General features: G+C 43.3%; 1 protein-coding gene across 2 annotated transcripts in view; it reads right to left on the bottom strand.

Annotated features, from left to right (window-relative positions):
- RFC5 (replication factor C subunit 5) overlaps positions 1 to 26,239 on the bottom strand; it is a 144,419-nt gene that overhangs the window by 65,664 nt on the left and 52,516 nt on the right. For both annotated transcript variants that reach the window (XM_085633384.1, XM_085633385.1), the window contains 2 exons: positions 20,307 to 20,443; positions 15,282 to 15,361 (listed from right to left, as the gene is read on the bottom strand). In XM_085633384.1, coding sequence (XP_085489510.1) covers positions 15,282 to 15,361; positions 20,307 to 20,443 — 217 coding nt within the window. The remainder of the gene's footprint in view (positions 1 to 15,281; positions 15,362 to 20,306; positions 20,444 to 26,239) is intronic.

Raw genomic sequence — 26,239 nt, 5'->3', positions numbered from 1 at the left:
GACTTGTCGACAGGAAACAGAACACAAGGGGATGCAGGATCGAAAACAATTCCGACAGTTAGAAGTTAACGGTGGGAACCAAAAAGAGTACGGACAGTGGTCTTGAACCAGAACACAAACACATGTCCTAACACGACAGCAGCAACAAAACAAAAAAATCTAACAATGGAGACTGTGCCCATGCGCATTACCAGCAAGAGGAGAAGCCACAGAACCTCGTGACTCAAAAGACTTCTTGCACAGAATCAGGCCTACCACTAGACGGCGGGAGTACGCATAGCATGTGTATGTACAGCCACACAGGCCTCGAACATTACTTTAAGACAATATCCTAGTACCAACGAGTGTTTATTAATGATCGGTCCAACAGACATTGGTAACAATCAGTGAAACAAGCACTGACAAAGCCAATAGATTTGATCATATCCATATGCAACATAGATGACGCTTACATTCAAATACACAGAGCACAAAGCATGTGAATGATTTTCCACACAGACTTGCAGTCGGTAGGTGGCCTTTGTTATCTGGCAGACAAGGAGAAAGCAGGAAAGGGAAGTTAGCTACAGCAGAAAGAATTAGGAAGAAGGAAAGGGTAGGTGGTATTAAGGGAGTGGTCTACCAGTGTGAGTAATCGGGCCGGAAGAAGTTCGGAACAATGGAGTGTCAAGAGAGATATAAGGGCAAGCCTGTGACAGAGATACCTTTGGCCCAAAACAAAGTCAGCGGGGCTACACACACAGACAACAAACATACAAGGCAAACACAAGATTTTGGACGGAGCGCTGAAACATTTCAGACACTCACCCCCAGTCACAAATCTGGTTTGAACCATAATCGTTCTTTAGCTCACTTCGACACCCCAGTTCAGACACAGCTATATGCAAATCAGTCTTGACCCTGTGCCTCATGGGAACAGTCTAGCCTGAACTGCCAAGCCATGTCTGCCCTGGACCGGAAACAAGCTTCCTGGGACCGGTTTCGGGCTAACAGCCCTCATCAGCCACTGGATTCAAGCAAGCCTGTCTGATAATGGTGAATACCCAGAAACGGGTCCCTGGATGCTTGTTTCTGGTCCCGGGAGGACCTGGCTTGGTGATTCGGTTTGGACTGTTCCCATGAGGCACAGGGTCAAGACTGATTTGCATATGGCTGGGTCTAAACTGGCGTGACATGGTGCGCAAACGAACAATGGATTTAACCCAGTTCCATTGAATGGGGGTGAATGTATGATTTATTCAGCATTCCGTCCATCATTTGTTTGCGCAACAAATATACAAGCACACATACAGTCCCACACAACACAAGGTCCGACAGAAATAACTACTTCCATTGGGTAACTATTTATTTGGTGGCTACATAATCTACCACCAGACTGATTCCTCATCTAACACGTATTGGCATAGCCAATAGATCTCATGTTTGGGACCTTCTAAGTGTTTAGCCATACAGCACTTTATCCTGGGTGCTGTGCTGCCAGGGATTGAATAGCTACACTAGTACTACTCACTGGTCATGCAATCTGATTATTGCGGAGTATGTATTATCAAAGAGGACACTTCTGTCATACTGCTCCAGGCCACTGGGCACATGGTGAAACAGAAAGTGTGTGTTTGTAACTATTACCATGCACAACTGCAGCATTGTCCAGCCCTCAACACCATTCTCCAACTCCAGGCAACAATTCCGACATGAGCACTACTGCTGGACTACTCATAATGCCTGGTCCTCTCACTTTCTAGCTAAGGTGGATATATATAAAAAAAAATGTAGCTGATGAACTTTTCAGTAATTATGAACGGCACGGTTACACAGTCATTTATTTGGATCATGGAAAGGAGATCAGATGTAACAAGGAAAACGCAAACCCTGCATGGTCCCTTCTCTTTAAAAAACATAGCTTATAGGAAAGTGAAAGGGTGAGGTTTATTGTGACTCAGGCCATGGGCGGAGGCTTCTCCAGTCACTGAAGGTAATAGAAGTTAAAGCTCGCAGGACAGAGAGGCATAACATGACACAAAGAGGAAGGATTCACAACTAGCAAGCAAGCATTTTGGAAGGATACGCCAAATAAATTAAAAAGCAATGGGCAGGATGTAAGCCGACAACCTGTATATAACAGGTCTCTCAGACTTGACCTAATAAAGTAGCGTTTGACTTTTCAGAGTGGCCCACTAAACTTTTCCCCAGCGCCTTCGGGTGTCACCATACATTCTCAGGGGGAACACAACTGTCCAATGTGATAACACTAGAATATATTAGGTGCCTACCATCACTGGCGGAGTGGGAAACGAGAGTATGAATGACAGCAACAATTGCAGTACAAGATTATTAATCATAGCATTAACCCACAAGGGTGGAGGAAGGTATTTTGTATCCATCAGAAATATAGTTACTGAAGGTAAATAAACTTTTCTTCTGATGGATACACCTTCAGTAGATTTTTCACACTATGAATGACTGCCAAAGCAATACCTTTCTTGTAGGTGGGATTGAAGAGTTCCAGTTAACCAAGCAGATTAAGCAACACAGCTCATGCAAAGTACCCTTCACTGCATGCACGGGGGTAAGGCATTAGTGCTTGGTACAGATAAAGATATGCAAGGATGATCATGTAACCACCCAGAATGCCTCGAGAGTACCCATAATGGCTATGGCCCTAGTGGAAGGGGCCGAGATGCACTGTCAAGTAGATCTAGAAACAGGATATCCCAACACTAATTGGTGCATTAGGTCACTGCCTTGCTCTTTTTAGCTATGGCAAATTTCGCAAAAAGTTGACCATCTATCTAATCAGCACAGGCATGCAGTGGCTGTATTATGACAACACATCTGGAGTCCAGCCTATGCAATCAATCCTTCTCTTTGGTTGGATGGGCAGGAAGGTTGAAAGATTGAACGGTAATTGTAAGAAAGTGCCCTCTTTTTGCATGGTTGCCTCCCCGTTTTGCTAAATTGCTGATGTACTTTTACTGAGTGTGCCCTGGGTTCCTGCCAAACAGGTACCCAGGGCCTATGTTCTTTCCCTAAACTGCATTAGAAACAAAACCCAATTGGTACTCTTTGGCCACAAGTCAATCCCTTGTAAATGGTACCACAGGTATCAAGGGCACGGTGGCCAGGGAAGGCCTCTAAGGGCTCCAGCACTTATTGTGACAACCTTAGTGGCCCTGTGCCTCTACACACACACACACACATACATACTGCCTTTGCAGGCTACGTGTTTTGGTGCAGAACAAAGTGAAGAGTCGACATGGCACCCATCCCTGGGTGCCATGCCTACAACCCATTGCCCCGGCATAGGCCAGCCAACCCTCTAGCTGGGTGCACTATACCAGTGGTGAGGGTACAGGTGCATGAGACCTGTACCCCTACAGTGTCTAAGTCTATTCTTAGACATTGTAAGTGCAGTAATGTCATTACGAACTCCACAGTATCATAATGGCTTTACTGAAAACTGGGAAGTTTGGTATAACACTTCTCAGTACATTAAACCCACACTGATGCCAGTGTGGGATTTCATGAAAAATGCACTCAGGGCATCTTAGAGAAGTCCCCTGAAAAACGACCTAACACTAGTGTCCAGGCTGCGTGGCTGCTTGCCAGCTGCCACCACCAGACATGTTTCTGGACCCCTGGGTCGAGAGCCTGCAGCTCTCAGGGGTCTGAAACAAAGCACATCCTGGGACGAGGTGCCAAGCCTCCTCCCCCAGCATGGGCAGGGTCCACAAAGGGGAAGCTTCAAAGGCTTGTCGCCTTTGTGAGCTACCCCAGGCCTTCGCTGCTTCCAGCAACTGGCCCCCACCAGTTCTGACCCTCACTTTGGGCAGGAGAATCGGCGGGATAAACCAGTGAGGAAGGGAGGTGTGACCACCTTTGCCAACCCCACTCCTCAGGTGGGGGAGGAGAGGTGAAGCACAACTCTCCGTCCCAGCCATCTTGCAGATGGGGGACCCAGCCAACCAGAGTGAGGCATATGTCCCCCTCCCACTGGAAGGTGGCATAATAGGGGGCGTATCCACCCCAAGGAAGGGACCCTTTGGTCCCAACCTTTACCTACCTGTAACGCCCCTAAATCTAGTATTTAGGAGCAACCCTGAACCTTGCCTCAGACAAGAACCTACCAAGAAGAAGGACCGAAGAGCCGTGCTGAAATGAAGAAGAGGACGACGCCCACTGACTTGGCCCCAGCCCTACCGGCCTGTCTCCACCTCGAACCTGCTACAGCGAAATCCCGGTGTGTCCTGCAGCCAGCAACCTCAAAAACCCTGGGGACCTGCCCTGCCTTCCAAATCAAAGACTTAGTTTCCTGTGAGCACCGGATTTGCTGACCCACAGACTCTGGCTCCAGCCAGTTCACAAGTCTGCACCGGACGCCCCGAGTGAGCAAACACTACGAGGAGGTCTCCCCGGAGATCCTGACCTGATATCTGGTGAATTCTGACCTGCCTTAAGTGTCTAAGCAAAGCCTACAGCCTCTTTCTGGAGGATCCCCCCCTGTCCGCGACTGGAGCTGGTAAAGAAAATCCGACGCCTAAGGACACCCCTGCACCCAACGTCCCACGGCACTGGGTGGTCCAATCGACTGTGTCCCAGCATCTCCAGGCACCTCAACTTACCTCTCCAACCAGTGGTCACCTCCAGAAGATCGTCCCAGAGCTTGCAGTCTTTGTTGCAACCGGAGAATCCCCATTTAAAACAGGGCACCAGATGCCAAAACAGCACCCAGCCGCCGCTGCAGGTGTACTTTGGGTGCTAACTCAGAGCCCCCTTTGCCCTGAGCCTAACACCAGGAGCTTTGCTCCCACAACCTTGTGGCCTGCTCGTGAGCAACCACCAACCGGAAGCCCCCTATTCCCCCATTGGAAAACATTGGGCCTCAGCACTCTGCACCCGGCCGCCCTAGTGCCGCTGAGGGTACTTTGAGTGTGCATTCTTGACCCTGGGGTAACCCTGGTTCCAACCCCTGCAAACCAACTCCCAAAACCAAGTACTTACCTTGAAACCAATAATCACATTTCTTCCCATAGGACTGCATTGACTGCTTTCTTTTTGGTTTTGTATGGGAACTAGAAAAACTGCAAATAAGTAAAAACTGCTTTAATTACCGTCTCTCTAGGAAATGTCCCAGTGTGATATCTAGGCATATTACACGGAGTAGGAAAAGTAATTCATTAAGTAATCTGAAAAGTAATCTAACAGTAGTTTCCACAGTATTGAAAAGTATTACAAACCCGTAACAAAGACATTTTCATTCAGCTTGCTTGTATTGTTCAACCTGCCTTGAAAAGTATCATTTACACTTAACTGTACCAGGCGTGATTGGTTCTAGAAAATAAATACAACCAAATATTATTTTTTATACCAACAAAGTGGTCTGAGTTCAATCTGCGAGTGTGTGACATTTGCTGCCTGAGTGTGTACAACAAATGCTTAACACTACCCTCTGATGAAACCTTACTGCTTGCCCACACTACCAAAAATAGAGAGTAAGGGGCTATCTACTTTAACTTCTCCCTACCTTTGGGCTTCCGCTGGACTCTGCACACTATACCTCATTTTGGTATAGTATATACAGAGCCAGCTTCCTACATTGGTGGATCAGCGGTGAGATATTCAACTTTGCATTTGTTGGACTGACATGGTCAACACCTGATCACACAACATAACTCTTAAATTGTCATTAGAATTCAGTTTTTGGATAGACAAAATTTGTCCAAATTACTAAAAGTCTTGTTAGGGCCTTGGATAAGTCCCTTTAGAATATTAGAAAAATTAAATCTCACTTTAGTTAAGGGTAAGAGGGGTTAGAACTTGTTAGAATGTCTCTTAACAAGAACCCAGCTGTTAGTGAAGATAACAACGTCATAGAGAACCAGGTTGAGGAACTCGACCTCACCCCCTCAACTCCACTTAGAATTTAGGGAGTCATGGTCTTTATGCAAACTTAAAAATATTACCACGGGGTCCTATCCCTCCAAACAAAAGCTCCAGGAGCTATTGGCAGGGCATGCTAAGGACCATCCTTCTGAGAATGGTGAAGACCTCTCAGATGAAGTATAGGTAGGGGAAGAGGATAACTCCCATCAATGGCAGCAGCAATTTACTAAATAAGGATAAAGAGCAATCGGTATGATCCTAAAATCCCCAAAGGGATTGTCCCCGAATATGAAGAGGGTGATGAAATCACAAAATGGTTTACAGGCTTTGAGAGGGCCTGTGAAATGAGAAAAAGTGAAGAAGTCACACTGGGGCGAGGGGGCACGGGATGCTAGGTCTTATGACCTCATGAAGAATACTGATTGAGGGCTTTGGACGCACAACTGAGGAATATAGTTGTAGATTCAGGGGGGGCTAACAAAACCCATAATCAGTTCTGGATTGACATCGTTGACTACTAATTTAAGATACTAGATGGTTGGTTAACTGGCAACAATACATGTGTTTTCAATGGACTTTACAATTTGTTTATAAAAACATTTTTTAAGCAATTGCACTAATGAAAAGTTACAACAGCATCCGGTAGACCTAGGTGTAATTTCTCCCCAGGAATTGGGAAAGAAGGAAGACCACTGGGTCAAGACAAGAGAGTCAACCCATTCCAGTAGGAGATACTAAGGGAAGAACTTTGATCCCCTAAAGGTCTGGTGTTACAACTGTAAGAAGTTGGGACACTTGACTGGAGATGCTACTTGTCCTAACAAGAAGCCCCCTAGTCCTCCTACAGCTACCACTGGTGTAGTCAGTCTCAAGATTGGATCAACAGTGTGCCCAGAGCAAATCAGGGCTCACACTGAAGCAGTTCATCACCGAGGTTGAAGTTGAGTTTGCCACTTTAGCAGTGTCGCCACCCAATTCAAAGAAGTATTTGCAATACCTCTGGATCAATGGTACTACAATAGAAAAGCCCTGAGGAATACAGGTGCCATTGTCACTATGGTGAGAGGCACACTGGTTTCCCCAGTGCAATACCAGATTGGTGACTGGGTAAGTTTTCCCAACACTGACAGTGTTACTACTAACCATGCCTTGGCTATGGTGACATTAGACTGGGGGGCGGGGGCTTACTGGCCTGACACCGGTAGTGGTCTCTCCAAAGCTTCCAGCTGCCTGTCTGCTTGGTAATGACCTGGAAACCTCAGCATAGGCGGAGTTAGAATTGAAAACCAATGCAGCAATGCTGGACATTCCTGAGATTGTGTGTCAAGACTGAAGCACTGAGCCAAAAGCAGGGTGAAAAAGAAGTGTTAGAGCCTGAAAGAATGGCCCAACTTTCTAAGGGAAAAGGTAAGAACACTGGGAAACCAGCTTCTGAACAGCAAAAGAACCAGGACCCCCCTCCCCCCTGGGTGAGGACTTGGAAGCCCAGGAGGGAACTGAGCCTATGAAAAATGACCCTTACCATGTTGAGCTCTTAGGCCCAGGGGGACCCACTAGGGAAAAACTGTGTCTTGGACAGCAGACCTGTCCAATTCTTGAAAGCTTGAGGCGGCAAGCTGCTGTACGGGAAAGGGAGATGTCAGTGGTACCCACAGAGTCTATTGGGAGGAGGGACTATACATCGAGGCCATATACCCCAACCCTGGAGCCACTAGGAGAGAATTAGTGCCTCAGAAGTACCGTGAGTTCCTACTAGCTTATGCTCATGACATCCCCTAGCTGGACATCTGGACCAGACCAAAACCTGGGAGAGGCTATTTAGCCACTTTTACTGGCCCCAGATGTCTCAGATTGTAAAGAAGTTTGTCAGCTCCTGTGCACCCATCAAGCCAGTGGCAAAACTACTGCCAGTGGTTGGGGATCCCTTTGAAAGGGTAGGTGTGGACATAGTGGGTCCACCTGAACCTCCCACAGCACAAGGAAACACATTCTTACTGGTGGGAGTGGATCATGCCACCAGGTATCCTGAAGCAATTCCCCTTAGGACTACTACAGCTTTGAAGACTTGTTTGAGATGCAATCAAAAGAATCAAAAATCGATAGAGAAAAGAACTGCTCATAACTCGCAGAAAACCACTAGAAGCAGAAAAACAAATCAGAGTGATTATGAACTTTAATTGTAGACATAAGGAATTGAGACAAATATTTCAAAGGAATTGGAATATTCTGACATTAGATGACACCCTAAAAAACGCTGTACACCAATTCTTTGTAGAGGATAGAAGCACAAAGGACTCATGCTTTGCAGTAAAATGAATTTCAAAATGAAAACAATTTGGAGCTCCACTGAAGAAATTAAAGAGTTGTTCCTCTTGCACACCACAGCATTTCAGTTGGGCTCAGCCCCACACTGAAGATATAAGATATACCAGCCCAAAGCCCACAAGAGATTCTATAGAAACTAGTGGTTCGAAACACGTTGGCTACAACCATCAGGAAAGCAATGTATATTACATCCATATAGACAGTAGAACCAAGATGCATACCTACTAACCCACCCATAGTGGATGTTTTGGAACCCCGTTGGCGGTTCCGAAAGGGTTAGAGTAGTTTTCAGTTGCCACAATATAATCCTTCGGTTAAAAAAACGACCAAGCTTCTGGAAATGTGCAAAATGTAAAGCCTGCACAAATGGTACCAACCAAACCACCTACGGACTAGATAATGGAAAGCTGGTAAAAATTAAAGAACATCCCGCATCATGTGAGACCAAGTTTTTGGTTTACGGTCTAGAATGTCCTTGTGACAAACTATATGTAGGAAGTACAGTAAATAAAATTAAACTTAGCAACCTACAACTCCTGTGAGCTAATATTAACCTAGACTTCTTGTGTCTATTAGCTAAACATTTTCGGGAACATCATGGAAATGATACCAAGGGCCACAAATATTATGGAGTCAGACACTTCAGATCAAATGAGAGGTGGAAATCGTGAAGAAACATTACGGAGAATGGAATCTAGAATGATCAACTCACTGAGGACAGAAACACCGATGGGACAAAACAGTGACGCAGATCTTTATGTACGTCTCTGATGAATAAGAAATATAGCGGATTGTTCAGGAATTTTTAATGTGCTAGGAATTGCAGACATAATATGAAATTTATTTTACATAGCTAAATTGATTGTTTTCAGACAACAAATGTACTGTGCTATATCGGTCAGGATAGCTGTCCCAATAGGGTAATCTATGTTATGTGATGTTTGAAGACAAAGGAAGGTGTCGCAAAAATAGAAAACACGAGAGAAAATATATAATGAATGCACATTGCACTTTACTTTGAAATATAAAGTTATTGATATCTTAATATATACAGTAAGGCATAGGCTGTTGATAAAACAAGTACTTTACACTTAAATTTGATCATTCATAAATATAGAGATCCTTTTGAGCCATTTTGTTTGAATGGAAGTAACTTTTAATTCAATGGATGTCGGTTGGGACGTGACATACCCCCCAAAACACCCCTCATACCCGAGCCTCAGCCGCATGAACAAGGAACCGCTTGGGAACTATACAGTTTAACCCATGGTTCAGGAACTCTTCCCTGCAGGAAAACTGAGGCGGTCAAGAAGAAGAGAATCAAATCAAACAGCCATCAGGCTGAAGAAAAGGCAGGACAGGAAGGAGAGGGACGTCACGCAGAGGAGACCGGAAGGTGGAACTCGGGAGAGTTGCAGAATGCAGACAACGAGGAAACAGAGAAATCGCTGAGAAGAAGCCGACAAAGACCAGGGACGACTGAGATGAGGAGTGGTTCGAGGAGTGGTGGATTCCCCCCAGGAAGGGCGAGAACGCCGCCATAACTCAGGAGAGTTGCGGCCCGGAAAGTGAGTGATGCCATACACAAGCTAGGGGCTGGTGGTTGTGGGGACCGGGTGGGAGTACGAGGGAGCGGGATGGGCAGAGAAGGAAGGCATGGAAAGAAACTCTTTGGCACTATTGGGTGAGGGACTCACGGGGACAACACAGCCCTTAATTTGGGTTTGTGAGAGTTTGATCCATTGCATACAAAACTTTTCTTCCCCTCATATCTCACTTTCTATTTGCACGCCTATTTTTCTAAAAACACCTGTGAAAGAACAGGTCACAGGACCAGATCACACGGGCCTTTATTCAGTCAAATTTGAGCCCTTTCTCAGACACCTAGGAGTTTATCCTTCTTTCCACGCCTGGTGTGGTGGCGGATCCTGAACAAACTAGTAAGTTTAGGAACACTCCGTACTGGCTACTTACCGTCCTCTCTATTCTTTCTTTGAGCTTCCTGGGGACGGCTGGCTGGTCGAAGAGCCCACCCAAACAAGACAAGGGAGAGAAGGACCAGGGGAGGATGCCAAGTAACCAGACTCCCCTTGGAAAGACCAATTTGGGACAAGAACTTCCAATAAATCCTAACCATCGACAAACCAATCAAGCCTCCTAGCTTCTATTTCCGCCCATCCCTCCCACATTGGACCACTCTCCCGACTTTACGAAATCATGAACCAGGAGTAATCCTTTAACATTTAGCACTTTACTTCCAACAGAATTACCTAGCACTTTATTTCGAATTCTGTTCTACTCTCCCACTCATTGGGAATTCCAGAGGAGCACCACGATTAGCTGTGCGCAGACTAGATGTGGATGAATGTAGTTCCCACTGTAATAGGAAAAACATTACATAGCCTTCCTTATCACATGTACCTCCTGCCCGAATTGGATTTACATTAATGTCTGATACAGTGGCAAGGCATAAGGAAGATAAGCACTTACATATAACACTCTTGCACTTTCTATATGCATATAATCACTTTTCATGTATAGTAGCGAAGAATGAGTTGAACCAGGATTGTGAAGTGTTCAAAATACAGCACTCAGCACCAAGTTTGAGAAATGCTCCCCGTGAATCTTTGAAAATAAGGAATCAATCAGGTATACTTTTGAATTACACTCAGGATCCAAACTACTACCCAGTTTTGCGTCAGCGATAGGAATGTCTGCCATTTTAATGCAGTCATATTTCTTGTTTTGAAAAAGTGTGCTCCTTTTCGAATAATGTACTTCACAGTTATTGTAGTGAAAGTTACTGGAATTTGAAAAAAACTGGAAAAAACTAAATGAAAAATTCTGTTCTTTTTCAAACATGGTGATTGAAATGTATCATATTTTAAAGAAAATAACACACTCGAGCTCTTTTTATGTATAAAGCATGGATGGACTTAAATGGTTGTGGGCACTTTAAAAAATTGTCTAGGTGATGGGACTAGATGAAATGAAATAAACAGCTAGGTGGAACTCAAGGAACTGGTACGCCATTCTTCTGCTTCAGATATTGTAGGTTTGGAGTTTTGCTGCAAATTTTCATATACATGCATTACCTACTGGCGGTCGACAGTAGGGAATTATAGTTAGGACCTAGTTTCCATAGGAAAAGTGTTGTTTTTTTCACTTGCCTATTTCTTTGGCACCGTTTGATGAATCTTCATGAACTTTTCCTCAAAAAGGGCGTCTGTGATTCTAGTTGTGCATAGAAAGTTTTGGGGCGATACGGCAAGCTAGGGCTGAGAAAAAAGAGCAAGGGGAGGGGTAAATAAATGTGCGTTGACCATAGAAATTTTAGACACCACTACAGCCCGAACCGCTGAACAGAATTAAATCAAGTTTGGCTGAAAGGTAGCTGTTGGTCCAGAAAGCGACCTTTTTGTAAATTGGCATACATCCGTATGGTAGTTTGAGATATTAAGGCAAATCCAAATTTGTATATTTAGGAACGCAAAGGCGAACCCACCAGATCTCGTGCAGAGATCTGATTGGCGACCAACACTTAAACCAGGAATTGTTGGCAGACATCTTGGTACTCTCTCAGCCAGGTCCCAAACAAAAAGATTAAAAATAAAGAAAAGGGAACAGGATATGAATACCCTGACGCCTTACTCTTGGTGCTGAGGTCCCGCAGAGCACCCCTCCTAGGGCTCTTAAAATGACCACCAATCTCCGGGGCTTATTAATAATTTAGATGGGGGGCTACGTGGACCTCCCTCCATGGGCTCAAATCAGCCCCCCCAACTTCCCGGGGCTTTATTTAATTATTGAAGGGGGAAATCAAACAGACACCCCTCCTGGGCTGTTTCAAGTCCCAGGAACCATCATCTCCTCAGGGCTAATAGTGCAGGGGGCGCACAGACACCCCACACCTCGGGGACCACCTCCTCTCCAGGGCCAAAATAAGATTTTGATGTGGGAGGGGGCCACACAGCCACCCCCCCCCCCTTCAGGGCGATATAGAGCCCCGGGGACCATAACCTCCCTGGGGCAAGCCCATTAACACAGCAGGAGGGGGCAGCTATGTCTCAGGAGTGGACACCCCGGGACAGCCACCCCCCAGCACCGGATCAGTGTGTCCCGGGGTGCCCACCCCAGAGACATAGCTGTTAGCTCTAACTTAGCGGGAGCTGTCAGAGCAAATGCCAACTCCGCTCCCAGCAAGGGGGAGCTGTCAAACTGCTCCCGCCTGCTGGGAGCGGAGTTTCCGTCTATTTCCCTGCCCGCTGTCCTGAAGGCAGGGAAACAGACGAAACGATTGCTTTCACACACAGGGAGCTGTATGTTTGTGTGTAAGAGCAATGCTGGCTCTTGTTGAATGCGGGGAGGAGGCAGGGGCATTCAAGCTCCCCTCTCTGCCCAACGATGCAGACTTGGTGCCCTCCAGGGCACCCAGCATAAGAAAGCTGGGCCCCGGGGGAGGATGTCCCTGTGACCGAAATCAGCCCCAGCCCCATTCAATTATGGTCTGGGGATGGGGTACCCCTCCTGGTTTGTATTAGTGGTATATAATGGTCTTGCCCCTTATCCCGCATTGATGGACAGCTTAACAAAAGGCAACCTGTGGGCGTTTTCAGATGCTTTTGGTGACATTTATACGAGGACATCTCCACCAAACAAAGAAGCACATTATTTAGTTATGGGGAAAGTATCACTATCTGGTGCAGTAGAACCTCTTTGTAGTCTTGTCGTCTTCTCTTGGCAAGCATTCACGTTATCACAGATTTATGGATGAAGATGTTCAAGGAACAATCACACTGCTGGAATTACATGCACACAAGGTCACTGTAAACATTACCTCATGGTTCTTTACGGAACTGTAGTGCAGAATATGAATGAGACATTTACCCAATGAGGTAGCACTTACTAATTAACCAGATGAATGTACTCCAATTTGGAAGATGCTGTTGGCAAAACTGGAGACTTGCCTGTGAAAAAATGAGGTTCCAGTCTGGCCCAGGTGTGCTTTTCACAGAAATTAAACCTCAATGGGAAGCACTTACAAATATAAACATAGTAGGTGCCCCAGTTTAAGTTACACTTCAGTAAAGGACAAACGTTAATAAGTTCTTGGGTTTGGCGAATGCAATTCAAATGTGCTGCCTCTCGTATACCACGTTGAAAAACAAGCTGAAATCCTTAATGGAGGTGCATGCATTGTTGATCTAATGGAGGGCAATCTGATCTGTAGTGGCTGTGAGGAGAGGTTTCCTTGTCTGCTGGTGAGAGCAGCGCCAATGGTTCTCCCTTTTAAATACCCCAAGTATACAAATACCAAAAATCCATGGCATCCCTCACACAGCCACTTACAGCACCACCCACACACCCATTGTCAAACTTTACAGCTTAATAAACAAAAATAAGAAAACACCTTCGAAATTCACTGAAGAAAAAAACCACAAAGGTTACAGGGACGTAGAGAGAGATTTTACCTACCTTAAATATACTCAAAGGCATCTATGGGGTAAAGGCATGCATAGCAATGTCATACATCCTTAAGGAACATATATGGAGATGAGGGAGGATGCTCGACATATTTCTGCAGGCCCTGATCTCCAGCTACCTTAGGCCATAAAGTGCATAGAAACACAGGAGTTGCAGCCTGGATTGTCATGTTCGGAGTTCAGACAGCATATGCAGGTAACATGGGGAAACTTATTCTTGTGGCTTAAAACATATGGCCTAGAGGATGTTGAAATGCTGAGGGATTTCAGTGGTCAAACACCAAGAAACAGCTCGGGGAAAGCATTAATGAGGGTGTACAAACAGGAACCGACATCAGTGCCACATATATACTATAGTGTTGTCCTATCCAGCATTAGCTGGAGATGCATGGTCTCCACCTGATTGTGCTAGAACGAGATTGCTGGGGAAAAGTTTTCCTGGCCAATCTGAGTACCAGAAAGAGATCTCATTCACTTACTAATTAGACCCTTTCCTGAGAAAACTATATTTGAGGTGAAGGAAAGACTGGCGACGCTGCCCAACCAACTTTCAACCTCTCAAAAGAAATAATGTTTACTGGGTGACAGTACACTTCATGAATGCTCATCCAATGACCATACCCTTTGCAATAATCATGTTTCAGTAACAACGTAGCTCTCCGATTATCCATTCCATTCTTTGCTTTTTTTGTCATCATTATACGCCCACATAACTCAAATTCAGTCCATTCTTTTCTCTAATGGCAACATATGACACCAAGCATGTACCCAGCTCTGGGAATTCCTTTTCCTATTGTATACAAGTGTGCTGGGCAATCAAATCAAATAAAACTAAAACGCACAGGATGCACTCATTTCTTAAATTAAGGCCCAGGACTAAGAACATGGTAAACCGCATACCTTATAAAGTATAATTTACACACAAAAAACCTTTTCCTATTCCTTGAATTATAACCTGCAATTTCGCAGGATGGAAATCTACCAGATAATGCTGCACATTCGCAGTAATAGTCTTGCTGTGCTTAATATTTTTTTGACGAGTCTCCTATCCTAACATTTAAACATGGCAGTCATTTAGAAACACTTCAAGAACTATTTTCAACAGTTTTTTACAAACCCTGCTGTCTATCATTTTTCCATCACTCCAAGTTGTTAATTATGGATGTCAATATCATAGTCCATCTCTGGACAATCACGCATCGCTATGGAACATGTAGATATCAAAAGTATTGCCTGAAAAGAAGTGATCTTTGTACAAACACAGATTTTCTACAAGTGGCCACTGTAACACAATTACAAAAAAAGATAATGTATTAGCATGTAAGAAATGCAAAAGCCATTCCTGAATAATGGCACTTGCTACCTGTGTCTCAATCAATTGTGAAACAGTTATACATATCTACCCCCCTACCATCTTATAGAATACCATGTGCAACTATTTGCCATGATTGGCCCAATCAGCATTAGGTAAGAATCCAATAGGGCATGAGGTTGGATATTCTATTTTATACAAATAACCAGACAATATGTTACATTGCCAGAAAATTAGTACATGCCTGGTTTATCGCGAATAGATGGTAAAACAATACTTACTTAAAAATAGTCCGGGTGCTGGCAAAACTGAGAATAGGCCCTCGAACAATGTCTATCCCTCTGTCATCAGAGGCATTCAGCTGGAGGAAGAGACAAATGAATGTGAGTTGAATAAATAACTGAAAGGTAGGCATGCCTCAACTTACTTCTTTCAGCCACACAATGACTGCAAAGCTAAATTTCACAAATTCAAAAACAAACTGGAACAATGCCAGATTAGGTGCCACTAACTTAAGCTATAGGCCACACATAATGATCCATAAAGTACATTTAATCAAACAGGTTGGACAAAGCGCAGTGAGAGCAAACTTTTGTAACTGCGTCTACAGTTAAAAAGTTAGTAGCTAAAGAGTTGTACAGTTACTAATTTAATTAATTTATTCTAAAAACTGTGGTATTCTTTATGCTTAGTAGACTACAGCATACCCACATGCCCCCCCCCCATGCATAGTATTGGAAAAAAAAGTGTGATTCACAGTTCAAGGAATCAAATATGGAAGAAGTTTCTTTAACACAGACAAGATACAAACCAAACAACCAGAAAGGAACAAAAACAAACCTACTCTGTATTATTCAAGTATGAAGGCACGTTTGGGCCATCACGTTCCCAAAACTGCATTTACACAAGTAATTCTTTAATTATCTGTTTTTTAGACACCCAACATGTTATGAACATATTAAGCACACGAAAATGCAGGAGGTGAAGAATGCATAAGACTAATTTCAAGCGAGTAACATGCAGAGTACCTGTTGGTCAAAGTCACTTCTAGCTCAGGAATTCGGAAGATTAATGCTTAAAGATTGTACTAACATGAGTCCAGGAATCAGCTGTCAATATCACCCCTCTTATATTCTGCTAACAAATCCCCAGATGATTCTTCACTTTTAATCCTTTTGGGCAATGTCTCATTGTTATAGTAGGGTGGAACAATAGGATGAAAGAAATCAGGAAAGCATTTGAAGGGCAGTCAAGAAGCATAACTGAGAAATGGTAACAAACCTTGAGAATCACCTCTTTCTAATGAATGGCGTTCAGAATCTAAACGCAAGTTAAACATGGTTTGAGAAGAGTCTTTACGTCGGACATGCATCTTGCTTCGATAAAGAGACTTAAGACTTTAACATAACCATTTGAAATAACCTTGGGATATAAACCGAAAAAGAAAACCAAGCACCTTAAAAACTTCTTGTGAAGTATAGGTAAGGCTCGAAAAAGGTTTCAGAGACACAACTCTCCTAGCGGACATTGAGAGAGGTGTTTCGCTCCATCCGAATTGTATAGCTCATCTTGTGGCCCAACTGATTAGCCTCAAAACAGTGCGGCTAGCAGTAACTCACATTCTCAATAGTAGAGTTGGGAGTGCAAGCACAAACTACTGAGAGAACATGGCACGGGGAAGAACTCTAGCACAGCACAATATACATGTTACCTGGGAACTACACTGGAGCATGTGAGGAAGGATATGTTAAGCACTGGAAAGTTCTAGATTGTTTTTGAATATCTTGATAAAATGTTTTGTACTCAATGGAAGCAATGTGGTCTTCGTCTTGCAGCTTGAAACCGTTTTGATGTAGTTTGGAAATTAGTTAGGACTTGGGAGATGGGATGTCAAGTTGTATCTGGAACTTCCTTTTTTTCCCCACCAACTACAGTAACTTTCAAACTAACAGTTTCAAGCATTACATTTTAGGAAGCCCTTTTGGTTTACATTCTAATTTGCACTTAATTTGCTTTATTACATCACTGCACATTATATTTCTGCTCTGATTCTGGGAGGAAAAAGAGATGGATCACATGTCTAAGTTATGTATTCTGGATGCAGACAACCAGAAGACTGTACCTGTAAATCGTGGTTGCCCATTCCGGAAGATAGAATTGGCTTTATGCGTACAGCCTGCTATAAGATATCAGGCAGTGTATGCTAGGTGTCTGGGGTGGTTAATCTAACATATTACACCAAAATCCAAAAATCTGAGGGGGGAACCTTTTGAGAATTCGGAGCCACACCTTTCCTCTAAAGTATCCCTCGAGGTCCACATGCTTATTTGATAGGTGTTCTGTGTCATCGCTTCAGTAAGCTATTTTCTCAAGTCTTTCTCATTTGCTCTTTGGTTGAGTAGAGGTCTAGGAAGAAAGTAATTGAACTTAAGCAGCCAATCAATTAAGTTGTAGTGGACGTAATGGGACACAGGGAAATTATGGATACAACTAAAACCGATACAGTGACAGGGTATTAAACCAGATTGGTCTTGGCTGAGCTCATGCGTGGTGACATACAGGTCAGACTTTGCACCAACTCAAATCTTTTTTTCCAAAGCACTGTTATGTGCTGTAGATGTTTGAAACATTTGTTCAGAGTCTCATTAAAACACGATCCATTCTAGGTATTTAAAACATTAAATATGGCCTTGAGTAAATTCGCCATCTGATAGAGAATGTTTTCCCAAATTATTGCTCTATCAAAGGGAAGATCCTGTTCCGGTCTTTCCAGGGGTATTTGCAAAGTAACTGCTAACCTACCCTAGTGCTGTGGTATCTTCGGCTTTTTTTTTACATTTGCTTCCATTTCTTTTTTTTTTTTTTTTTAGTATGCAAACCTTGACATTTTCTTAATTTACAATAAACTGATAGCATTAACAAAAGGAAAATGGGTTCTGTTGGATTAGATGAGAAACACTCAATAAGGATCATCATTCATAACACTAACTCTGCTATCGTTTTGTTACAATTTAGATAACCCAAGTTCAAAACGAGTGGGTGGCAAACTTCAGTCATCATCCTTGTGGCGCTCCTTACTCATACAATGTGGGAAGCACAGGAAAGGGTCTTTGGTGAGCAACCTGGAAGGGGCCTAGACTATATGCGGCACGGATATTAAAGAAGAGGCAAACAAGTGGGGAGTAGCTGCGTTAGTGAGTTAACCAAGGAGGATGGGTAAGTAGGAGGCATGAGAGGGAAAAAGCGACCCCTTAATCTGGGCATGTTTAAGAAATATTTATTTGGTAAAGCTCAGCAGGGGGTAACATGGTTCATATGGCAAAGTTCAGTTTGATAACTTGTAGCAACAGGTTCTGTTCTGCTAATTCTTCCTTGGGTAGCAATTGTTTCCAATTACCACCTTTATTTGATAATGTATTTTTCTTTTCTTTTTTCCCTGAGGAGTGCATCTGTCTGAGGCTGCTCACTTCCATCTCCCATGCTGGATTAATTCTATTCTGATGTCTCTACTTGGATCTCTAGGGAATGTAATTAGATTGTGCACCACTTTAGTCCAAAATAGCCACACCTTTCCTCTAAAGTATCCCTCGAGGTCCACATGCTTATTTGATAGGTGTTCTGTGTCATCGCTTCAGTAAGCTATTTTCTCAAGTCTTTCTCATTTGCTCTTTGGTTGAGTAGAGGTCTAGGAAGAAAGTAATTGAATATATTCTTCTATTCCTGCCCGTTCTTCTCGTGGCCATCAGGAGCGTATCTCTCAGGCAGCCATACACTACTATGGTCACAGTTGATCCATTCTCCTCCCTTATTAGCCTCAATGGATCCCCTTGCTCATGGTCTCAAGCACCAGGTATTTAGTTTTCAATAAAAGACCCTTGGAAGAAAAGCTATTGGTTCTTCTTCCTTCTCACCTTCTTGCATGACGAAAAGTAAATAGGTTCGCTCATCGCTCCCAGTCATTTAAAAGATTGTCAGTCAGCCAATACACTGAATCTTTCTAGCAGTCCTATACTCTCACTCACTTTAGAAAGCTAGGACTGTGGCCTCGTCAGGTCCTTAGCATTGGACTGTATCACCAGCCAGCTAATTTTTTTCTCCAGCTGTACTCCCACGGTATCATTTATTTACTAAATTATACATGTTTTTGATGTTTTCATAAAGTAACAAAACTATAGCATAGAGTAACAAAATTATAGCAATTGCAGTGTATCAGCGTGACAAAGCATCCTCCTAATTGTATAACCGTTCCTACAATATTGTTCAACCAGCCAGATTTATTGTCCAGTATAGTGATGTTGTGCTCTATTTTGAGAATAAATTCTATCATGTGTGCTTGAGGAAGTGTTACCCCTTGGGGGAATTTAAAGTGCATAAGTATATTTTGCCTTTCATCAATTGTTTTTCCTGAAAACATTTTCTGTTTGACCGCTTTTGCTCTGTTGAGGCATTCTCAGGTCACAGACTGATTTACCTACCGTGGGAGTAGGATTTGAAGGTTTCACTAATCCAATTAGGGTGTGGTTGAGTCTCTATTGCCACTGCCTTAGTGTACTACATCATGCTTCCTCTAGTAGGCCTCGTCGAAAAACTCAAGCAAGCAAGCCCTACAAGTGTCCCTAGCTCTCACTGTTCGTACCACAGGACCGTGCAACCACTCAGCATCCCTTGTGTACTTATGGATCTTATCTGCTTGCTTACAATGCTGGTACAGCACTGTTAGTGTGCTCATCTTGCTCTAACCTCACTGATGACATTTTTTGGTTGAGCACCGCGCTGACTATGTGCCTACTCGTTCTCGTTGTATTTGTGGCACCCAGATCTCCATAATCTTGCCTCATATACCTCTCACTGGGTTTATTACCTCACTGTGAAATGGGGCTTTGAAAAATTGCAAGCCAATAACTGTTTCACTAAGCAGGACCTTCTGTGAACAAGGTGGCACAAATCTGTAATGCTTTCCCTAAATTAAATCCTAGATCACCGTCAGTGAGCAGTGTCATTCATGTTAGCAATGTTCATTTCCTCTAATAAGCCATTGATTCTTTAGAGATGGAATATTGCAGCTCTAAAGCAGTGCTTCACTTTCTAGACAGAAGATCTCAACTACACATATCCATAGTTGTACCGACGCAGACTTATTTAATGCCACCAAAATTGTGTAGCTGTACTCTTTCAACAAATGATATCTATTATCTACAATACTATAAAAAGCTTTAATATTTAAAGAAACACACAATTCAAAATCAATACCAATTCATTCTGGGTTTCAAAACTTATTAATGTACTATTTCAGAAAAGAAGCCTACCTCCAGAACCATAGAGTTGTACTCCTTGTCTTTGTAGAGTTGTTTGGCACAGGCAAGGATCGTAGAAGTTTTTCCTGTTCCAGGTGGGCCATAGAACATCAAATGAGGCAACTTATCTTCACTGATAAACCTCTGAACTATGCGAAAGAAAGAAAACCCGCATGCCAGTAAGTCTGAAGAATCGGAGCAATAACCATGGAATAAAAGACAAAGAGGTGCAGCCCATCACCAATTCTTTTGTTTTACAATGGATGGCATTTAAAGCGGTCCATTCACAAATAGCACCTTTACACAATATAGTATACGAATATTCAATCACAAACTCAAGTGAAGTTTTTAAGACCAAGGAGTGAATTATACAAGTATTGAGAATCGAGATGCATTATGTGCGGTTGACTTGCAACAGTAACACACTGGGAAAGCAGTTAGGTCTGGCCTTTTTTATTTTATTTTTTACCGACAGTGAACGAACGCGAACACACACACGAGAACACATGACAATGTTCTTCCACACAAACATAAAATAACATTTTGGCTGTAGGAGTAGTGGTGAGGGTGGTTTCAGGAATGATCGCGTCTGCAGTAGTGATTGGGGTGACCATAACAATGGAGACATTAATGTAGGTGCCAGTAGTCACGGTTGTGGCGACAGTAGTAATAGGGGTAGAAACTGTAGTATTGTGTCGTGTTGTAAATAATACCTTCGCCAATGGTTATGTGGATCCCGCTAACCCTCAAAAAGCATATGGTTTGAAATACGATGGTACTCACTAGCTTAGGTGGGATCCCTTAGCCTTTGTATGTGGTTGATTATACAGTTATGTTATCATACACATCACCATTATATGAGCACAACCCAATATTTTCCTAAACGTATGCCGAGCCCCAATTCTGGCTCCAGCAACCACTGACTCATGCGGAATACAATCTTTTTGCTTAAAACCCAAGCACTCTACCCATTGTCGCACTTTGGAGACTACACTACTTCTGAGCAAGACAGACTTGTGGATTTAAGAAGTTAAGCGCTTTTTAAGTCATTAACCCCTATATGAAAATATACAAACTGGATAAAGTGATACGTCAAGCAAATGTGGAACTTTCGCAGAACCCACACAGAAAACTATAGACCAGTACCCGTTTATAATTTTGGGATTCATCTGGAACACACAACCTTGGTGCCACTTTTAAGGGTTAATAGTTTAAGGAATAAACTAGAAGCCAACATTACGCCTAACAAAAGAACCTGATGTGATATATGGTGCAGAAACACGTTGAACCAGCGTTGCAAGGGAATTCAATGCCTATATTCATTTACATGAGGAGACTAAAATAAAACAAAAGTAGAAATTCTTCAACATAATTTTAATATGGTCAGTTTGGACTTTGAACCACACATTTTCACACAGGGAGCTATGCTCATAAAACGTGAGTTCTTCTAGCCTATACAGCAAGAGTATTAATATGCATTGCTGAAATACATTATCATGCTCATTCAGAACCATAGTACTGGAACAATGCAACATGAGGTGCTCTTGACTCTCTGCTGTAGGCCACATATAATGCTTCATCAATAACATTCAGGCAAGCAAGTTGGACAAAGGGTGGTGGGAGGAAACCTTTGTATTTGAGTCTACAGGTAAGGTGCCACTGAGTTACAACTTCAATGAATCTGTTCTAACACTGTGGCATTCTGTATGCTAAGTAAACCTCAGCATACCCACATCCACTAAATAAACAGCCATTGGAAAAGAGTACGTTGCTTCACAGTCCAAAGGAACCAAGTACGGAACATGTTTTTTGAATACAGACAAGAGACAAACCAAACAATCAAAAAAACAAAAGTAAACCTATGCCAAATTCAATTTACACAACATTCTTCAAATATGAAGCACCGTCCTGGATATCATGTTCCCAAACCTGTAATATATAATTTAAATCAGCTGATTTACCTGACTTTCATATACCCAAAATGTTCCTAACAGATTACTAACAGTGGAGGAGGAGGACGACGACGCCCCCAAAACTTGTGCTGCCCGGTATGGACTGCCACATCCCCCCACACTGCCCCCACACCCCTCTTGCTACGCCACTGGACTGGCTTGAGCACCCTCGATTTCCGCTCCCGGAGAGATTGAGAGCCTCTGCCTGCATGTCTCCAACCGGGGAATGCAGCTCAAGTTAGAGACACGCAGTGTGCATGTCTGTTTGGCCGACCTCAGACGGCTAGCCAAACAGACATGCGTTCTGACAGCAGTTCTGAAACACTCCCCCTCCAGCATCTCATCATCTGGCCCCGCCGCAAGACTCGTTTTAAAAATAAAACAATAATAATCTGTGGTTATTATCGCTTTATTTTTTTAGTTTCGCGGCTGCTGGCGGGGTAGTGGGGGGCGACACTCCTACACCATAGCAAAGGAGCCGCCCCAGATTACTAAGCATGAGGGGCCATGCGAGATGAAAAACGCTTAAGACGTATTTAAACAAGCAAAGTGCAGAAAACCTGTCAGTTAAATCCACTATAAACCTAACAATTCTGGAGGTTAATGCTTACAGATATTACTAAAGTAGTCCAGAAAGAAGCTGTAAAGATCACCTATATTATATTCCACTTAAGTAATGTCTCGGATGCTTCCACACTTACGACCCTTTTGGGGTGCAATGTCTGATTTTTTTTCTTTTTTTAAACTTTTTATTAAACAGTCGTCGGTATTAATATACAGCTATACAAAAAGCAATGTTTGATAATACATACGTCATCTTAATTCGCATTTCTTTGACATATGGACATTTGTAAAGTAACCAACATCTCCAGCAGGTTCCCCACCCAATATACCTCATGTCAACCACCCTCTCCCGCTTTAGCAATCAGGTATCCCTCAATTACCCCTGTAAACTTCCCACTGATTTTTTTTTTTGAAAATTCTTTTTTATTGGCATTTGCATAGACATTACATACAGAGGCACATTTGGAATTACTATTGGTGTACAAGTATACGAGGCAGGAACGCCCAGCCGCATCCCAGGCGGGCCTCTGGTCTCGCGGACCCGTGGGCTGTAAACTTCCCACTGATGCCACACCTTATCCCATTTCTTGTGGCAGCCCCTACTCTCATATATTGTCTTTTCAGCTGCGCAGCACCAGTCCATGTCCATCTTCCATCATGCCACTGTCGGCAGTTGAGGCGCGCCCCCCCCCCCCCCCCCCCCCCAGGCCCCCGGCAATATTTCTCTTGGCCACCATTGCAGCCACTAGCAGCCACATTATTTGATACTTATACCATACTACTTACGTTTTGTAAGGATATAAGCAATGGACATTGAAACGGTTCCCTTCAGGGCCCTCTAGTCATGTCCTTAACTTTTCAGGTACAACCACTCGCTGATTTCTGAATAGTGAGTGAGAGATCGTTAAGGTAACCATGTTGTTTCTGTTTACATTTCACATGCTTTACTTAATTTTGCATTCCCTACGAGTTGTTGCTTTTACTTTTTTTTTTTAGGCAGCATATTACTCTTATCAAGTGCATAATTTGAATTGAGCCACATCCAAGTGTTTATAGCGGGCACAATTAGGTTATAGCTGAAGGCAGTGCGAGTTTCTCTCAGTGGGCAAGTATGGTGTTCAGTGGGGGAGAGGATGTGGCACTATCGCCAGAGCTGTCGAATTTGTAACTGGGGAACCGGGTTCAGCCTTCATAACCAGTCCACCAGACCACTCTGAGGGAGCACATTCCCATGCTAGACCTTAGAAGTCCCCACTAGACCTTAGAAGACTTGATGTCTTAGCACAAGCAGGTGTACCCTAGTGGTGTCAATTGTGGGTTAACCTTGAAGGCCTGTCCACCACAATCCATACTGAAGTTCATCTCCAGTCTTGCAGGCAGGCATACGAAGCAGCACACCCTAGAGCAACAGTGATGCAGTTGCTGTCACTGTTACTGAGGTCACATGAACCTTGAGCAGGTTAGGGTGAACGGTGTGACCTCACTGGGTACCTATTTCGGGTGGGTGCGTAGTGTTTGCAAGTATATTATGGTTTGAAAAAGAACTTGCTGCCTCCTTCCTGGCCTCCAGCAATTTTCAGAAACAATAAAAATGTCATGATAACTTTGGTGATTAATGTTCTTCCTAGAGAGAGATGGAGTTTTGTCTAATGTTCTTCCTAGAGAGAGATGGAGTTTTGTCTAGTTGAAGGGTTGCCTCCTGGAAAAGTAGCACAGAGGGTTAATGTGCCTGCTGCAAAGAACATGTACCATGCAGATCACAAAGTGCACTGCTTTAATGGGGGGACCATGATGAATGGTCATTTAATGTCAGCTGTAGATGATGGATCCCTGAATAGTGTCATGTATGTGCATGTTTGCATTGTGCTGAGGGGATTACCAGGTAATTATTTACGCAGCACTCTGATGTATGTCACATGCGGTTTTTCTGAGTCCCCAGATAGATCGTGCAGTCTGTGTGTTCTCTTTTGTACTGCCAGTCACCGGTGTATTCAACTGTGTAGCCTTGGACCGTGTCATGTATGTGCATGTAACATGCATGATCGAGGTAACTATTAGCGGCAATACTACGTGTCTCTCGGACCTCTTTGAAGTGGTCGCCGTCCTTTTTCCCCAGCAACAACCCCCCTCCCCAGGGGCGGCAATCTGAGAGATAGCCCTGGGCGCCACAAGCTCTAGCTACGCCTCTGCCCCCGATGTCTCTTTTATGCATTCCTGCTGCACGATCGTGTGATCGTGCAGCAGGAATGGCCACTAGCGCCAGTTTTGTTTCCTCTTTTTTTAGGTTTGGGGCTGTTTGGGGAATCTCCCCTTATGGCCACATTATTTTTTAAATATTTTAAAGGGCAAACAAAATCAAAGAGGTAGCAGACGATACGTTACAAGGGGAAAAAGTGATGTGTGCATGTTACAAAAGAGTACAAAATACAAGTAGAGGTAAAATACTGCAATAAATGGCAGACACTCAGAAAACGATCAAACGTTACGTTACACGAGGCAATGGTGGTAATTGTGCATGTATCAAAAGCAAACAAAATGTTACAAGAGGAAAAGTGGCATGTGTGCAAGTTACAAAAGAGTAAAAAGTACAAGTAGAGGTATAAAAGTGCAATAATGGCAGACACTCAAAACACAGGAACACACTGGGAAGGCACTTCTATAGGCATGGAGAATAGAATTTCCTATAATGTAAATACTTCCTTCAGACAATAGAGAGGGCGTGAATTAAGTTTGGAAGTGTCTTTGCAGGAGGAGAACTTTGAGGTCAGTTTTGAAGGACTGGGAAGAGGGGGGTGGTCCGGAGCTGAGGCTAGGTTCCAGATTCTCGCCACGTTGCCTGTAAAGGAGTGGGCATCGATCTTTCCTTCTTGAAAGTGGGAGGTTCAAGCAATAGATTTTGCGCAGTACGTGATGGTCTAGAGCATTATATGCATATGTGACATTAATGTTTTTTCTCCTTTTTATTCTAGTCTAAAGCTTTGGATTCCTGTTTCGACAGAGGTTGTTCTGCAGTTTTGTGTAGTTGCATTTTTTCGGTAAGAATTTTTTTTTTTGTTGTATTTACTCCAAATGAGTAATATTGTAGTTTGAATTAACTTTTTTGTAAGTGATGTCATAATGGCAGCATATTTAGTTAGTGGTGTGAGCATGAAATTATTTGCGATGTGTTTTGCATGGTCTTATGTACAATTTCTTCTCTTTCTTCTTTAGTGGGATATTGTTGATCCATACTGTGTCTGTGCAGAGTAGGTGGTGGTGAGTAGCTTAGCTGCCTCTGGCACGCGAATGGTATTGTTTTGGAGTATATAGGTGTTTTTGATAAAGGTGCATTTTGTTTATTACTTATTTTACAAAGTGTTTGTTGTTGTTGACTTGTTTGACAAGTTACCTTTATTAGTAAGCATTATGGCTAGCCGTAGAATGACTGCT

The sequence above is a fragment of the Triturus cristatus genome, chromosome 11, assembly GCF_964204655.1.
Source record: "Triturus cristatus chromosome 11, aTriCri1.1, whole genome shotgun sequence".
Classification (NCBI taxonomy): domain Eukaryota; kingdom Metazoa; phylum Chordata; class Amphibia; order Caudata; family Salamandridae; genus Triturus; species Triturus cristatus.
The sequence above is the reverse complement of the archived record's forward strand: the minus strand, read 5'-3'. Positions and strand labels throughout refer to the sequence as shown.